Source organism: Tachypleus tridentatus, chromosome 12 (genome assembly GCF_004210375.1).
Source record: "Tachypleus tridentatus isolate NWPU-2018 chromosome 12, ASM421037v1, whole genome shotgun sequence".
NCBI classification, from domain to species: Eukaryota; Metazoa; Arthropoda; class Merostomata; order Xiphosura; family Limulidae; genus Tachypleus; species Tachypleus tridentatus.
The window spans coordinates 80725805-80744400 of record NC_134836.1 but is presented as its reverse complement, the minus strand read 5'-3'; the positions used below and the strand labels follow the sequence as shown (position 1 = coordinate 80744400).

Sequence of the window (18596 nt, the reverse complement as noted above, 5' to 3'; positions counted from 1 at the left end):
TTTTATTCCACTATTTACCTTCTACAAAAAACAACTTCTCTCGTATCTGTTTTCTGTTTCAAATATCACCACGACGAGGCAGAACGCCAACTGTTACGGTTTTACTTACAGAAGTATTTCTTACGTATTAAGTAACAGGTAGACATTAAACTTGCCATGTTTTTATTGTGAGAAGCATCTTGCATACATTGTTATCACTCTTGGCGCTAGCGTTACATCAAAATATAAACATTTGTGTTTTTTTTTATTCTACTAAAAGCATAAACATTTGTCTCCGATTTCATTAACAACAAGACCTATTAAAGAGTTTTTGGTTTTTTTTTGTAATCTAAGACTCTATATGAAGGTTAGCAGTAGGACAAAAATTAAACTATATTTCACAACTAAAAGTACATAATTAACTTAGACACAAACAACTGATTTTTAACCGACAGTAAAACTCGGTACAAGTTTTAGAATTAATTTTAGTAAAACGCTTAACTGTTTATTAAATTAGTGTTGATAACTTCAAAGTTTCGTATTAAGCTGGTTAACTCTCTAATGAACAACAACAATAAAAATCTTTGGCTAAAAAAAATTAAAAAACAAACATTTTCCGTTTATGTGAAATTGGTCACGTAATAACCCCTAAGAAGGTGGTTTATGATATTATGTAAACAATAAAACAAGTTCAAAAAAAAAAGGAAACTACATATCTAAAGTACAAACTAGCAAGTAACTTCTAATTAGTTTAAATATGCGACTGATTTTCCTTTTAATCGCGTATTTCTTGCAAATAGCCGTTTCTACTTCACTAACTGTTTTTTCTACTAAAGGAACCCAAACTCTCGTTCTTTACGTTGCGTAGTCTGCTTTTCGAGCAAGTTGATTGTGAAAATATTTCTACTGGTGAACATTTCTTCGATAGTGATTAGAGTTATAACGAACGATACGTTTTTCAATTGTTGCTAGGTGGCAGCACTTGTGAAAGATTACACCAAAACCAGCAACACACTGTCCAAAGGTGCGCATGGTCTTTTGACCATAATTCGGAATTCTTCCGCTGCCATGAAACGCCATCTTGCGGTTATGTGCGCGGTTGTAGTTTCGCCTCCACAGTCGGCCAATGTAAAAGTTGACGAAACAATGGAAGCCTTTGTCTCCTGCCAGTTGACCCAACATGCAGCAGGTTACTTCTTTATCCTTTTTAGTACCTATAAGAGATATTTTATAAACGAGCTAACAAATCAAGAATATCTTCTACTTATCCAATCTCCAAAAATTATTAACAAATGATAGTAATACACGACATACGAAACATTCTTCAAAACAAATTGTGAAAGTCCTGATACCAAGTTCTTAAAGTAGGGCGACATGCTAGCAGAAGTTATATTTGTCAGAACGGCCGAGGTCAATTCTAAAATAACATTAGTTGAGGAATCGGTCACTCTGCACATAACAATACGTAGAATATTAGTTGATAAAACAATACAAGGCTATTTCATTGCGTAGCACTGCTTTAAGTTGCACGAATATTTTTCACCACTGAATACGATTGTAATATTTTCAGTGATTTGCAACACGTGTCAACACTACATCATTAACAGCCCCGATCTATGTAAATATAATAGTACTGTTTGTCGTTTATCTGTGTAACTACTTCGTGGGGTGTGGATGGATCTTCACCAAACGTGATATGGAGGGTTATTAGATCCATAAAGGGGTATAAACATACTTTCAGCTTTGCATTTACGGTTTTACGGGTGTTTTTACCATTACTTCGCCTCTTGTAGGTAAATCTTCATCAGATTTGGTATGGAGGTTCATGGGGTCCATTGGGAGATGCATTTAAAAACTTTCAGTTTTGTATTTTAGAGTTTTATAGACGCTTTTTACCACTACTTAACTCCTTGTTGTTGGAACTACACCAAATGTGGTATGGAGGTTTGTTAAACCAGTGCCGAGACACATGTAAATTTATGGTTTCACATTTTTTTTTTTTTTTTTTACAACTATGTATAAGACAAGCAACTTCTCATTTCCTAAGGGGATAGGTTCTTATAGCTAATCATACATGTTTACGTTTACTGATTAGTCTTACATAGTAGAACAGTAAGCACCTTCTTTTTTTTTGGAAAAAGCTCGCGACTTAAGAAAATATCTATCCTACCTTTAGGGGTTGTTGGGTGATTAATTGTTATTGTTGTTCGTGGGATACCAATTTCCATCTGGTGGCTGTCTTGATCTTCGAGTTCGAGGTTCGACATGTAATCATGAAACCAAAACCATATAAAGAAATTCGTATTTGATGGTTATGAGGCACTCGATTCGCAATATCCGAATCCTTGTCACCAAACGTTTTCGCCTTTGCAGTAATAGGGACGTTATAATGTGACAGTCAATCCCACTATTCGTTGGTAAAAAGAGTAGCCCAGGAGTTGGCGGTTGGTGTTGTTGACTAGTTGTCTTCCCTCTATTTTATCACTGGTAAATTAGGAATGGCTAGAGCAGATATCCCTAGTGTAACTTTGCGCTAAGTTCAAACAAAAATGTTTGATTTTAAAATTCCACCTTCTGACTATAAAATTTTCTTCATCCATTAGTTGTTTTTATTTAACGCCCCATTTCGAGTCAACAGATATGTGTTATAACACATCCTACCGACACTTAAGTTACAGTATCTTGTAACACATTCCTGTAACACAGCTTACTTATTGTTGACACGTCAACAATACTATATCAGTACGTAGGTCAGTGAGCTTTCACGCAACGGAATAACTACACTAAAACTGGTATTCCGACATTTCGCAGCCAACAATTTGACAGCCGAGCTTGTTGGCAGCGGATGATTACCCAGCCGAGTATTTACATCAACTATGATACTAATAACATTACCTAATGATGAAAACTATGATATTAATAGCATTATTAATATAACAGTTTTAATCACTCGATAATGTTACTCGTATTATAGTTTTCATTACTTCATAATGTTATTAAGATCATTCTCTTCATGCTACGTAATCAGTGATGTCGAGAAAACCCATTTGTAGAGAAATATATATGTAAAAAACGGCTCGTTTGGGTTGAGAAAATATTTTACATAGAAGAGCGAACAATGTTTCGACCTTCTTTGGTCATCGTCAGGTTCACAAAGAAAGAGGTAACTGACTGGAAGCTGACCCCATGTTTGGAAGGGGTTGTGTAATTGAGTGTCGGAATGTAGAGGGCGGTGTTAGATGTTTGAATATATAATTTATTTATTTTATTATATTAATATAGGTATAAAGGCATTCCTTTATATTGGTTTATTTTGGGTTTAAGTTGTTGTATAAGTAAGGCTTCTTTAATTTTGCGTTTGTTTATGTTTGTTTCTTTATTTAGTATTTGAGTGTTTTCTATGGTTATGTTGTGTTTATTTGACTTGCAGTGTTCGAAAACGTGTGAAGGTGACTTTTTATGTTCTTTGAATCTGGTTTCCATTTTTCTACTTGTTTCTCCAATATAGAAGTCGTGGCAGTTATCACATTGTATTTTATAAATAATGTTGGTGTGGTGTTTGTCAGTGTAGTTTTTACAAGAACCGACACACAATTCAAAACAGATCCACCGAAAAATCACCCATACTGGACTATACATTCCTTGGGACTCAGCACATGAAACAAAACAAAAACTCACATACTAAGAAACCAAATAAACACAGCCATAAAACTATGCTCACCAGATAAAATTAACGATGAATTAGACAAAATAAAACAATACTTCGTCAACATCAATAAGTTTCCTCCACAAACCGTAGAAAACATTATACACACACACCTAGACAGAAAGCAAAATCAACCAACAAAAGTAAATATATCTCACGAATCAAAAAAATCACGAAACCATATACTGCTGCATACCATATATTCCTGACATCAGCAGACAAATAACCAACATTTGGCAAAAACTAGTAACAAAATATGACATTCCAGTTAGTACCAAATTTATTCAAAAACCAAGCACAAAACTGAGGTCTATACTATGCAAAAATCAATCCATTGTTTCTATAATTTGTTGTTAACACACTGTTTAAAACAATTACGCTTACGAGAATGTCGATGAACGTTTGTATGTTTGTTTGTGGTTGAATGAGCTGTGATAGCTACACCGCTAATGTTGAACCTCAATATATAAGCTCGGTCGTTTTGTTTGTTTATTTAGCGCAAAGCTACTGAATGGGCTATCTATGGTGTGTCCACTGCCATTGTTGAACCCGATTATTAGTAGTATGAGCACTAAGATTTACCGGTGAACCACTAAGGGCAGCTAAGATAATACCTTAAGATCATGTTATGTTTGAAGGATAATTACCAGCACGTGAGCTAGTCTCTCTATTTCTTTCTCAACAACTCGGGTATTCTGATAAACTCAGTATTACTCTGTAACATGTATCTTGTCGCTTATACATTTGTGAAAATACATAATGATAGAAGTGAAATTAAAATATATTGTTAAAAGTTAAACATTTTGAACATGTAAAAATGAAGGAAATGAACAACTAAGTTCTATTGTGATGTTGGCTGCCAAGAGTCGGCTGCGAAATGTCGTAGAACCACTAAAACTGACTAGTTTAAATATAACGAACGATTATATTGTAATTTATAAATGTTTGACATTTCTTTGCTGTTAAAGAAAAATTATGGAACGATTGACTGGTCAGACATTGGACGGTCATTAGAACTCAGACTTGAATAATAACAAGTGGCTGATAGGAGCTTTTTTTCAGTTGGAGTATTATATCCTTAATATTTGCGGTTAGTACTCATCTCAAAGATATTATAATTTACAAAATATATATCAATTTCTAAAAATACCTGTATTTTCACTTGTCCGCAATTATGGTCGGACAAAACATACTTACTTTCGAAATAGTGGTATTGTGCGTTAGAACCAATCTTCACTGGTAGTACCAGGGCAATTAAAAATATAAAAAACGTGTTCCACACTTTCATCGTCGAAGTAAGTTTACTTCTCGTTATTTTTGTTGTTCAAACTATACAATGCTCGACATCACACGTCTCTGATAGTTGTAATCTACCGGCTTTTAAAGGTTTGCTGCATGTTTTATAAGTCTCGAGTTACGACACGTTCTCAGCTTATGACGTAACACAAACAGCTGCGAGTGTTGGGAATGCATTCGAAGAAGGGGTTGATTGTACTTGCCAAAATGATGTTAACAAACAACAATAATTTGACCTTTGACTGAAGCGCTTGAGTGAACCAGCACTCAGTAATAGTGATAACTACGTTTATGGATAGTTTCTGTCTTATTAAAGGGAGTCCAGGAAATGCGTTTTACCGGAAAATAGAAACCAGCAACCTTGAGATTCGAAATTAATTTATATACAAAATTACAACATTCAGGTAAAGTTATCCGGATATAAAATTATTTTTAATACGTTTAGCACATTAATAAATTAGATTGATTAGGAAAGTACGGCGAATATTAAGTTAAATAAAGTGGTACAAAGAGGTGCTTCACTGTATGAGGGCGGATGATTTGATGTAATACTAGCCGTAGTCCATGATTTAATAAAGCAGTGAATGTTTGATTTATACACAGATACATACATTGATGTATACACATGCGTATGTGTCAACTACCGCAGGAGCCAAGACAACTTGTGGGCAAATGGCAGCCAGAGGTTAGTGCACCTTTCACTTATTATCATCTTTCATGACATTTCGAGATAGTTATACATTTCTAATGAATATTTTGGTGTTTTAAAGCGTTTTCAGGTTTCTTTTTACAGTCATGTTAATATAACTCATTTTTAACCTTTTCTGTCATTTTGAACGCTTCTGCAACTAAAAAAGTTCGAACCCGAACCCAGCTTCAATGTTAACGAAATAAGAAAGCGTTGTTAGTGCTATTGTTATAACTATAGCCATATCAAACAGTATAAATAATTTGGAAAGTTAGCTTGCACTACTACTTATGTGTTTACCCCTTAACTTCGTTGATCATAATTTTCTGTGAATCAACTTCACGCTAAGTCACGTACCACAGTTAAGATTTTGCGTGTGTGCGTGTGTGTGTTTTCAGGTGTACGTTTAGCTGCTCACACAGTGGTTCCGAGTTTTTCAAGTACAACCTTTTAGCTCACAGCTCCGTCATCTCTTGACTGATTTGAGATCTAATTACAGTTTGGAACTCAGGAGGTCAAACACTTTCGGTTTACATATTTGACCATACCCATGGTTTCATAGATTAATTTACTTTAATCCTGCCTAAAATAACTTCAATTTGATGAATAATAAAATCGAATCAAGTTCTACGTTTGGTGTTGCTGAAGCCAGGGGCATAGCCAGAAATGGCCATTGTTTTTTTTTAGTTTGAGTGCTTGATGCAAGCGCAGCAGGCGCGAATCCATGCTAGGGGGATCCGGGGGCATGCCCCTCCCGGAAAATTTTTAATACAAACATAAAAGAAAAGCCTGAATTATGCATTCTGAGACCGCCTTTTTGGCAAATTTCAGAATGACACACTGAGGTGGATGTCTTATTTTTTTTAATCATAAATAAATATATAGGCCGAAATATATATAATATACAACTTAAAGTTATCAGGCCCTGAAAAGTAGGCCTTATTATACATTCACTGTGATATTAAAGTTGAACTAAACTGTGTTGCAGATGTCCTGGCAAGAACGAACAAGCGTTTGAGCCTTTCATAGATATTCGATTGTATTTCTCTAGTTCTGACAAAACTTGCTGTATTAAAAGTGTTCAATCAGAAATTTGCATTTGACCATTTGTTGTGTGTGAAATTATCTGCCATGCAATTACGGATATTTATGAAACTTCACAGGTGGCAACTGAACTTGTCTAAAAAGTCTGGATCCATGGGGGGGGGGGGTTAACACCAAACTCCCCCGGCTGAACCTGACGCACAAACATATAACTAATAAAAAGGAATTAAAACAAGGTCTTAATTTACTCTAATCCTAATAACTTAACGTTACATAGCTATTGAGGATTCCTCCTATTCTTTTGAAATTTCGTGTAAACATGGAAGAGCGGCTTAACGGTAAATTTAAGGCTTGTTACGCTAACATGGTTAGTAAGTACAGTCAAATAACTGTATAGCTTGGAACAAACCACCTTATAAAATAGTATAAAAATGGAATAAAACATTCCTACGCACAAAAGTAAATAAAACAGTTAAGTGGGATGCGTGTTTAATATCATTTGTTTTTTGTTAGTAGTTATTTAGATGTATTTGCAAGAAAGTCGTTACGCGAATTTCGTTCGAATAATTTTCTGGAGGTAACATATACTCTTCAAAACAAAAAACCCAAAAGGGATATTTTTGTTATTTTAAAGAGAAATATATGTAATAACGTTACAAGCTCAGAGTATGTGATGTTACACGTGTTAAGGCACTGATTGTCAGACCAAAATGACAATAAAAGTTGTGCACTTTGAAAACAGAGGAAAACATCGGATTTTTCGCCAAAACGCATGCGTGTCCAATAAATTTGTTTGAGAGATATGCATGTTCTGCAAGTGCAACATGTGCAAAATCCCTATAAAAGTGACGGGTTCCCGGTTTCCATAGCTCAGTGTTAAGCCACCGACACGCAATACAGTTATGCCAAGACTGACTGAAGCACAACTCCATTGGTCGCTTGGAAGCAGGCGAATCTCGATCAGATGTTGTTAGAGCTGTGAATGTCCACCCAAGTACTATCACAAGGCAATGGAATCGTCACCAACAACATAGATCAACTCGTGACCGTCCACGATCTGGCAGATCTCGTGTGACCACGCCCGCACAAGATCGCAACATCCGGTTACGTCACCTTCGGGATAGGACCACCACTGCAACGTCTACTGCCTCAACCATACCAGGGCTGCGTAGGATGTCCGATCAGACCATACGCAACCGTCTACGAGATTCTTAGGCCCCATCATGGTTAACGTCAACGACGTTTTTCAACATGACAATGCCCGTCCTCACACAGCCCGACTCACCACTGTCTTCTTGAGACACCACAACATCAACGTTCTTCCCTGGCCCTCCAGATCACCAGACTTAAACCCCATCGAACTTCTTTGGGACGAGTTGGACCGACGTCTGTGACGGCGACAACCTCAACCGCAGACTCTACCTCATCTTGCAGCAGCTTTGCAGGCTGAGTGGACAGCCATTCCACAGGATGTGATTCGTCATCTCATCGCTTCCATGGGCAGGAGATGCCAAGCAGTTATTGATGCTCACGGGGGGCATACTCGTTATTGACGTTAAACTTCACCTAGTGAGCGTGGACTTCGCCTTTGCAGACTTTGTATGTTCAGCAGTGAATGTGCAAAGTTTTACACGTCATACAGAACTACCCGGAATAAACTTGTTAACAATTTGTCTCATATTTTGCCTTTTGAGTTTCTTTTTTTGAAGAGCATATGTTCTGTCCATGCATGTATCTCATTATGATGGAATTTGTCATAAACACGTGTAAAACCAGATATCTAAAACTACCGTATCAATCATAATTAATGTTTTTATAAATAGGCAGTATTTTTATAGCTAAGCAATAAATAACTGAAAACAAATTGAATGTTTCGGATTTAACCAATAACAATTACAGAAAGGAAAAAGTTTCAAATTAAAACATTTTAATGAAAATTTCACGAGTGTTACAACACAAAAACAAGTCACGTTTATTGATAACTGTATCTACAACGAAATTCTTCGATAATCTACTGTGATGATAGCTCATATTCAAACTAAAATTTTAATAAAATCGTTCTTCTCATGGACGTGAACGTTATTGAATGTCATGAATTAGAACTGCAAGACAATTCCAGAAAAGGCCTAAGGCTAAATAGTCTTCTGCAGAAACTGAAAGTTATGCCTGCCCAGAGGGATAATGCAGGTAGACAGCACTGCCTTCTAGTGGTAGTACAGGTTATATCCGGAGATTACAACCTCCATTATCTTTGAATAAGAACAACCATTCACTTGAGTAATTACTTGTTATGGGTAAATCTGTTAAGTTAGATCTGAATAGCTTGGTGTATACCCTACAAGAAAACAGTTTGGTACACGGTCTCGAGGAATGTAGTCAAGGTATAATCCACTAGGGTGCTAGATTATGAATGTATCATTGGTGAAATGTAAATATATAAAATAAGCTTAATAATTTACAAGTACTTTACACCATGCTATTATAGAGTTTATCAAAGTATATTTCTGGAATATTGTTCCAAGTGTCCGATACCATTCTTCACCATATATATTATTCTATATATATGTAAATATATAGAATAGGCTTAATAATTTACAAGTACTTTACACCATGCTATTATAGAGTTTATCAAAGTATATTTCTGGAATATTATTCCAAGTATCCGATACCATTCTTCACAGAAAAGTTCTGGTATTTACGAAAGCCAGTGTTAAAATTAGGATTTGATAATATTTGGGCAGATTTGGTTAAGCGTGTTCTAAAAACATAGTTTTACATATTTTTATGCTGTCTAATAAAAGACATTTTCAGGAGCAGATACTTTTTTTTATCCATCCCGTTTATATATATACATATATCTACAGTTCATCTTTCAATAAATTAAGCAAAGTGTACATATGTATGTTGTGGATTCACACGTAAGGTTATTTTTGTGTGTTGATTCAGATGATTCAGCGTGTGGAGCTTGTTTTTAGTTCGAACAGTTACTGTTACTACATGTAAGATACCAAGAAGTAAGGTTCCAGTTTAATGTTTATACAGCGTATTTTATTTGTTGAAAGGTTTATTATTATAATATTAGTATGACTTTCATTGTTAAAAGCATGTTTACGATTCCAATGTTAAAGAATAATATTTTCTTTTAACATTTGAAGATCAGTGATGGTTCAATGGACGAAACCTGTAATTCCATAAATATTATAATTTTCAATTTACTCAAGTATCTTAATGAAATTCGAAGAGCTGTTAGTAACAATTAGATCGCATTTATACAAACAAAAACAACTTTAAAGATTCATCTCAAGTCTTTACTGAGGCAGTCTGAATGAAGGATTGTGTCAAAAATAAAAATATATTTTTCTTCTTTCAGAAATCTGTTAGAAAAGCTCAGTGTTAAGTGACGAAAAATGAAGTGTTTAAATATTTCTTTAGAAGTTGAAACTTAAATAATATAAGAAACTTAAGTCAGGAATTACATTTTCATTATACAATAACCAACATATACTGACTAGCCATTTACGCAGCATGCTAATATTAATGTATACAATGTGAACAGCCAATCAACATAACACCAGCAAATGAAGAAACTATATAAGAATACAACTTTGTTACTGAATCAAACACTTCAAAAACTAATCCATTCAGTATAACACCAAACAAATTAATGACAATTTACAAGATGAATTTTTTATTTTCAAAATTTTCATACAATAGTCACTAACTTTAAAATGATTTCCACAGATTAGAGCACAGAGTGATTCCACTGTACAAGCCTGGTCCTACTAGCCTTGCCTCTTTTAAGTCCATCATCCTCCATCCTAAAAACAGTCCTCATATTTGAAAGGAAACTAACAGCTTGCAAAAAAATAAAAAAAAATATATAGTTGGATGGGTTGACCTGGAATGAAGCTAATTAAATCTGGATGCCCCTAATCACGGAGCTGGGAATTCTTGGTTAGTTCCAGCAGCCTAGGAGTCAGGTACAAAACTAGAAATAAGTTAACCCTTCCCCTGTACTCACAAAACCAGGCCTGGATGTTGGGCGAGACTGACCTTCAGGACCACAAGCAGAAGCTGGCTATCTGGAAGAGAATAATATTTCATATCACTTCAGTGACACAACAATGAACAGATTCTACAAACTATTTTAAAAAAAAACCTTATACAAAATATATTTTTATTTCTCTACAGCTGTTGATGGAAAACTTCATGATAAAAAAGGCTTGGCTAATCCTGAATGATATCTGGAATTATTAAGTTTCTTTCTAATAACAGCAACATTCTTCATTCAACCTATGTTTCAAATGGCTAACACACCAATTAATACACAACTTTGTACATACCCAATCTCATGTTATTCCTTCTCACAACAATCAGAAAGGCTGCACACACCCTCACCCCTATCACACTTTTTTGAGGGCATTATTTATATTGAATAATGTTAAAATTCACCATCAAAGTGTTAGAAATTATATTTCCACTTGGGGATCTCAGCCTGTCATACCCTGACAGGATAATTATTTAAATCAATACAGTAACCACTTTACCTTCATCCAAACTGAAAATCTTAAGTAATTGGAATATTATGGGTGAACTTGCAAAACATCAATGCAAAATTACATTCACTATAATGAAATCAAGTCTTCAGAAACTGTTCTTTAGTCCTAAAACATAAAGGAACTGTACCTGTAAGGCCAAACTCTTAGAAACTCTATACATTTCTATATTAGCATTTAATTCATAGTTCACATGTATTCCAGCATATTGACAGAATGATACCTGCATAGACATGAATTATGGGTGTATAAAAACATGCAAGAACTTACAATACTCTCCAATTTAGTTATGAATCTTGATGGCTTTTTCAAGATAATTACAGCGAGACCTCTTGGGGGCTTTGTTTATATGTTCCAATCCTAACCAAGGCTTAGGTGGAAGTGAACTACCTACAAAGATAAAAGACGGTGGAAATAAAAGTTAAATTCAGTTTCAAAGCATACCCACACCAAAGGGAGACTTTAAAGTGTGCAGCTAAAGAAATTAATACAAAACATGTAAAAATTAATATAGAAATTTTACTGAAAGTTACTTGACCAAGACCAATGCAATGTGGTGACTTTATTAATCATTTCTACATAGGTTTGAACAACCCTGTAATTAAAATGTAACCATGAAACTATACATACTATAACCTTTGTCTAGGGCAGACGAGTTGACTTGCCCCGATGTCATTTGACCTTTTCTGAAAAGGGGAAGCTGTCTTTTTCATCTTTTATAACTATTATATCTTGTTTACCAGATGTTTTGGTTATATGGCTATGTACTAGTGGTGAAACTTAGCAGTTCTTTTACTGCTGAAACAATGCCATCAATAAATGTTGCATATGCATAGCTGTATCAATTTTAACCAAAACTTTAGCTAGTGATGACTCGTAATAAGATTTTGCAATCGATGCTGAGTCTTATTTTTGACTATTTTCATTCTCTAAACTACCAACGTCAAACTCAGACCCCGCATCAATTTTAGAATCTTATTACATCTGTTTGATTGCATTATTTCAGCAGTAAAACATTACTAAAGCCTCAGTAAAGGAGATAATTTAGGGAGTATATCTTAAAAGTAAATATTACAACTCTGCTACACATACATATATTTTTAAGCTTAGTATTTATAGTATCAGAGTTTGGCTCTAACATATTCTTCAGAGTTAAAGGTGATTCTCATGACAAGACGAAAAATACCTTCACTTTATAATCTTTATATTTCATTTGTAAGAACCATTGAAACCTCCTAACTTCATACTTTATTATTTTCTCTACCACAACATTAAGTGTAGACTCCAACACGTATTTACAATTTCTTAAACAGTCTCAGACTCTCAAGGTTGTAGACACCAAGCAAGCACAGAGGCTCAACTTACCAATGAATTATGTAAAGCACTTATGTAATATTTTATCATATAATCTACCACCTTTATAACTTCAACACTTTCTTTGTACCTGTATGTACTTTTTGTTTGTTTTTTCAAAACTGACTTTTAATTTACTTCAAATATCCAATTACAAACAACTTCATACCACACACAAAATCCAATGTCTTACAAATATTACTATTTAATTGGCTTTGCAACTATAAGTTAAATAATTAAAAAGATGTCAGTAAAATTAGCTAGCCTATTACTCCAGTTATTAAACTAGAATCTTCTGTCTCTCTTGGCTATAAGTAAAGTACTGGTAAATGCCACAGAAAACTACAAAGATATTTTAAAAGAAAATGTGCAATAGGAGAGAATGGCGCTGGTTTAAATCTCTGGCTATCAGTACAAAAGGAGGCTGTAAAAGGAGATTATATCTCAGAATTATCTATAAAATTAAAGAATATAGAAGACTTTGTAATTCTAAAACTACAAACGGTGAAAAGAACAGGTAAATTGGGCAATTTGTAACAAATAAATTTTATGTCCTAGAGAAAAGAATGAATATTTTAACAATAAGAGAAGATCATCAGACTAAAAATGAGTTTGATAAATTGTTTGTCTGGTTAGCCTTTACGTGATTGAATTACAACTGAACTCACTTTGTAAAACTTTAAAATATGTAATGGTTATATCTGTTAAAACAAAGTTTGTACGTAAGGTTAAACTTAAATAAAATAAACAAAACAAATCCTAATAATTTTTTCTATCTCAATTTGGTTAATCAGAATACATAAAAATTTGCGATAATTTGTTTCAGAATATCTGTTAAAACCTGTGCAAAGGGCTATTTACACACAATCATTTCTAATTATCAACTGAAAGAGTACAAAAAAGTAACAGCACTAATACCAACTCTTGACTGACTAACTGTATGATTTACCACAAGTCTTATAATTCACAACTTTTCAAAAGTGAATTTTTCTGGAACATACCATGAATTATTAATCTTTGGATTAACAGTCCAAGCAGAATAACCATTGAGTACTTACTTACTATATACACAATGCATGAACTTCAACTGACCTTGTGGGGGGTGTGGCAGGAAATCTTGAAGATTGACAAGGTACTCAGCATCTTCGTTGATGTACTGAGGCTGACCCATCACCACAATAGCAAATTTATACTGTAATCAAACCATACTGTTGAATTAACATAACAGTAAAGAAATACTAAAACAAGCTACATGATACTGACCCATCACAACAATAGCAAATGTATATTGTAATCTAAAAGTAGAGAAATACTAAAACTCGGTACATGATGCTGGCCCATCACCACAATAGCAAATGTATATTGTAATCTAAAAGTAGAGAAATACTAAAACAAGCTACATGATGGTGACCCATTAATACAACAGCAAACAAAAATGCTAAAGAACAAAGTACATGATACTCGTGCATTACCACAATAGCAATATTCCAGTTAAAAAACAAATTACATCATAATGACCCATCACTATGGTTCTGGTTGGTAGGTGTCATCAGTGTTTGCAATACTAACTTATGTATGCATTATACTAGTATCTTTACCTTTTCAAATTCTTTATCTGTTATGTCCAGTTTCTTCTGTATTCTTTCTCGTACCTTAGAGAATGGTTCTTTCTGAAAATATAATTACATGATAAGAGTCTGCAATTTGAAAAAAAACATAACTTTAAAAAATAAAACTATACATTTTCATTCTGTCAGCATCTAACAATGAAAAAAAACCTGATAGTATTAATACATTAATGCATCACAATAAACTATTCTCTCTAAAACCAATACTAATAATGATATGAGTTATTAGTTATTACTGCCTCGACACCACACAAAATCACTATGTAGTTGTTACTACCTAGTCACCACACAAGATCACTGTAAAGATGGAAAGTACTTTGCTTACCCACAATTTTGTTAAACTTAATAAAAACAACTCTTATACTTACATGCTTTATTCTTAAAAGAAAGGGAACTCCAAATGTTGAAAAGACTTCCTAAACAGAAGTAAAAGAGGAAAGTTTACACATATAGACACAATCACGCTGGCATGTAAACAATTTTTACATCATCATTACTAAACCAGCTGTGCATATCAAGACCTTTTTTACAGAGTTACTTCCAAAACTTAAATAAACCACCTGATTGGCTATGTATGTTCACCAAAAACGAGCATAAAACACAGCTTATAATTCATATTTTTATATTACCTAAACCCCAATCATTTAAATTTCAAGATAGAATACAATTTCCCTGAGTCATACAACCTGGTGGTGTTGTCACCTCTCACATTATAATTAGAAACAAGTGTTACAGATACTTACAAGCCATAACTTTCATCTTCTTTCTTTATTGAGATAAATAAAAACTGACAGACATACTCATTCTGTGTCATTTATCTTTAAATAATTGTCTATAATAATCTCTGACACTGTTATTGTACATGTCTAGAATCAAGAGAAAGACTAAACTCCGAGCTACACAAGTCAGATGTTTTTTTTTTTTTGTGTTACTGCTAAAAGCTGATAGTTTGTAAGAATATCTTGATGTGTTGAATAAAACCACAATGCGAAACAGAATGGAATTTTTAAATATCTTTATAAGTTAGATATAAATTAAATTAGTTTAGGAATAATCTAACTTACTGATTGATATATACTTTTTCAAAAATGATATAAGCTTACTAAATAATATACACACATGCAAATGGCCTGAAGGTTAAAGATTTTTTTTAAAACAGTTATTATTTATTGTTATATATTTTTAACCAAAGTTATTAGAACAAAAATTAAAAATGTATCAGGCTAAATATGAAAACTTAAACTGTGATCACCCCTCTATAAATGCACAAGACCTAAGAAGTTTGTTGTCATGGTACTAGCAGTAATAAAGCAATAAAAGTGGAGAAATAATATGGCAAAAAATGGAAACATTTTAAGATAGGTAACTGTAATTGTCTGTTACAATTTGCAATTACTGTTGGGGTAAAAATATTTTTGATTTTATTTCATACTTTTCATAGATGAACTTGCAATGGTTAGTGTTAAGGTAGAGAAAATAAGTGACAAAGTACAAATGTATACCAGAAAAACAAAACTTTTGACATTCAATTTAGAAGGCTTTGGAGGTAAATCAAATTTCCTCACAATAAACTTGAGTTTGTGTTAAACAAAATTTAAAGCAATAGTATAAACTGAAAAAGTATCTTTCACTCAGACTGACTCGATAAGGGCTTTATAGATTCAGGAAAAATTACTTCAGTGAAAATAATAACTTTGTGCACAACAGGTACAAGTTTACTGGAAGCTAGTAAAATTTCTTGGTCTGTCAAATTACCAAGTCAGTGACTTATTCATGTCCATAGAGTTAAAATTCATTCAAACATTTTTTAAGCATGTGTCAACATTTCATTTCTTACTCACTAGTGAAACATTCCACATAATTTACACTGGTTGTGAAAATGTAGCTTCCACAATACAATAATTACAATACTGATGTTTATTAACAACAGTACATGTTGGGAATACACTAAAACAAACAAGGTACTAACTTTGTGAAAATGTGCACATGGAACTAAAAGTTCGTCATCTCCAAGGTGAAGTTCATCTTTTGGAATTTCTTCTATTCTGTATGTTTTGGTACCAGCAGGATTCAGACATTCCAACTGAACGTCTTCACGTTGGATAAGAAATATCTTATAGCTGATAACTTCTAGTAATCTGAATAAATAATGCAGAGTATATACTTATGATAAAAAATAATTATATAAAAAAATCCCTGTAATTCTGTAAATGAACTGTTTTACTTCCTGTAAAGACCACATAACTAGCCTATGATTGAAATGTTACTTTTTATAAAGATTACAATTAACTTTATTTAAAATACCTCCATTTTCTTGTTATGATCATTAACTTCTCTTAATTTAAAATGCTATCCCACTATGTAACCCACCTTAATTTTCCAGACCCATCATCTGATAGGTCCACCATTTTCTTTGCTTCATCTAGTAGATCAGCAACACAACCATTTTTGTTGGGATAAAGAACCAGCTCAGTCTACAAACATTGAAATATGTAAGTTTTAAACATTTCAGTATAAACTCTCTTAATTTCCGAGTAGAACATAGCTGTTGAACATGCATATCCATAATAACAGATGAAGTCAAGAAATTCTAATATACCAAATAATTGTTTAAAAATTTATTCAGGTTATTGTTTAACCCCTAATCTTTTACACAACTATACATAAAAAATAATAGTGTTATAATGTTAATTAGTACATTTTTTCAGAACTATATATAAACAATAATAAAATTATAATGTTAATTAGGACCTAAACGTTTAAAGAACCACAAAAACAGTAGTTATAATGTTGATTAACACCTAAACTGTTACAGAATTATATATATATAAACAAGTGTTATAACATTAATAAGCAAATCAACTATTACAGTATATTTATATAAACAATGTTATAATGTTAATTAGCACCTAAACGTTTATAGAACTATATATAAACAATAATGCTATAATACTGATTAACACCTAAATTGTTACAGAACTATACATATATAAACAATAAGTATTATACTGTTAATTAGCACTTAAACTATTACAGAATTATACAGGGTGTCAAAACACATTGTATATATACTTTGAATGATTATAACTCAAACTTTCTTTTTTACAGGTGCAATGATTTGAAGTAATGGTAGAAGCAACACTAAGCTTTGAGTAAAGGAAATTCATCTTAAAGTGGTACTGGAAATGCCAGAACGTAGCTGAAGTGCAAAGACGGTTTAGAAGGGAGTTTCAAACAGATCCACCAATGTGACTCACCATTACTCGCATCAGAGATAAGTTTGAAACAAATGGAACTAATTGTTCAAGATGTCCATAAAGGGCATTCTGGAAGATTGCAATCACCCCCACATGAGAAGCAGAACTGTTGGAAAGTCTCCACCAATCTCCAAGAAAATCTGTTTGGCAAACAGTCCATGAGATAGAAATCCCAAAATCAAGTGTCCATCACATGTTGAAGCACATTCATTGGAAAAGTTTTAGTCCAGCATTAGTCCACACACTAAATGAAGATGATTCTGACCAGAGAGTTGAATTTTGTGAGTGATATCTGGCAAAATCTGCAGAGGATGTAGTTTCCAAACAAGATTGTCTTGAGAGATGAGGCCACATTAAAGTTAAATGGATCAGTGAATTGCCACTATTGCACCTACTGGGCACCTCAGAACCTGCATGTTGTGGTTGAACTGCATGCAAACTTACCAGGGGTCACAGTGTGGTGTGGATTATCAGCGTTGAGCGTAATTGGACCATTCTTTTTCAAAAACACAGTCACTGGTCTTGTTTATCTCAACTTGCTGCAAGAGTGTTGTGCCACGCACACATTCCAGAGCAATTTGGAGATGAGGTGTTTTACTTCCAGCAAGATGGAGCACCTCCCCACTACCATCGTAGTATGAGGGCATATCTTGACGAAAATTTGCTGAAGAGATAGCACTGAATTTCCCCCATGTTCACCAGACCTCATACCTCTGGACTTTTTTTTTTTTTTTTTTTAATGGGGATACGTCAAAGATAAGGTTCATTGCACAAAACCTGCAACAATCAATGAGCTGAGAGCAGCAACTTGAAAGCACCCAAATACCAAATTCAATGATTCATGAAGTTTGCAATTCTATCAGTCCATGTTATCAGCAGTGCCTGGATCAGAATGGTCATCAGTTCAAACACCTGCAATAACTCAAAAGATTCTACACTTGTCTTTTTAAACTTGAATTATAAAACCTAGATATATCTTAATAAACATTGTATTTATAACTATTCAAAGTGTGTATACATTTTTTAGGGACACCCTGTATACATATATAAAAACAGTAAGTGTTATAACGTTAGTTAGCAAATCAACTT

The 18596-nt window shown here is 33.5% G+C and overlaps 2 protein-coding genes and 1 long non-coding RNA gene across 5 annotated transcripts in view; 1 reads left to right on the top strand and 2 right to left on the bottom strand.

The window, feature by feature from the left end:
* Positions 1 to 745: 745 nt before the first annotated feature.
* Positions 746 to 5059, bottom strand: LOC143233794 (uncharacterized). The gene is made up of 2 exons (XM_076470476.1): positions 4883 to 5059; positions 746 to 1193 (listed from the first exon to the last, which is right to left on the bottom strand). Exons 1-2 carry the CDS (start codon positions 4971 to 4973, stop codon positions 883 to 885), a joined length of 402 nt encoding a protein of 133 aa, XP_076326591.1. The 5' UTR covers positions 4974 to 5059; the 3' UTR covers positions 746 to 882.
* A 203-nt stretch (positions 5060 to 5262) lies between these two features.
* On the top strand, positions 5263 to 17497 carry LOC143233795 (uncharacterized). The gene is made up of 3 exons (XR_013018311.1): positions 5263 to 5385; positions 5585 to 5666; positions 17359 to 17497. It is a non-coding gene; the product is annotated as an uncharacterized LOC143233795 (long non-coding RNA).
* Positions 10379 to 18596, bottom strand: part of LOC143233793 (ubiquitin carboxyl-terminal hydrolase 7-like) — a 77015-nt gene continuing 68797 nt past the window's right edge. For 2 of the 3 annotated variants that reach the window (XM_076470474.1, XM_076470475.1), the window contains exons 28-34: positions 16621 to 16724; positions 16220 to 16388; positions 14619 to 14666; positions 14221 to 14292; positions 13715 to 13814; positions 11540 to 11659; positions 10379 to 10795 (exon numbers count right to left, since the gene is read on the bottom strand). In XM_076470474.1, the coding sequence (XP_076326589.1) occupies positions 11553 to 11659; positions 13715 to 13814; positions 14221 to 14292; positions 14619 to 14666; positions 16220 to 16388; positions 16621 to 16724 (600 nt within the window). In that variant the 3' untranslated portion in view covers positions 10379 to 10795; positions 11540 to 11552. Of the gene's footprint in view, positions 10796 to 11539; positions 11660 to 13714; positions 13815 to 14220; positions 14293 to 14618; positions 14667 to 16219; positions 16389 to 16620; positions 16725 to 18596 lie in introns of those variants that run through there. The other variant, XR_013018310.1, reaches the window with a different exon arrangement.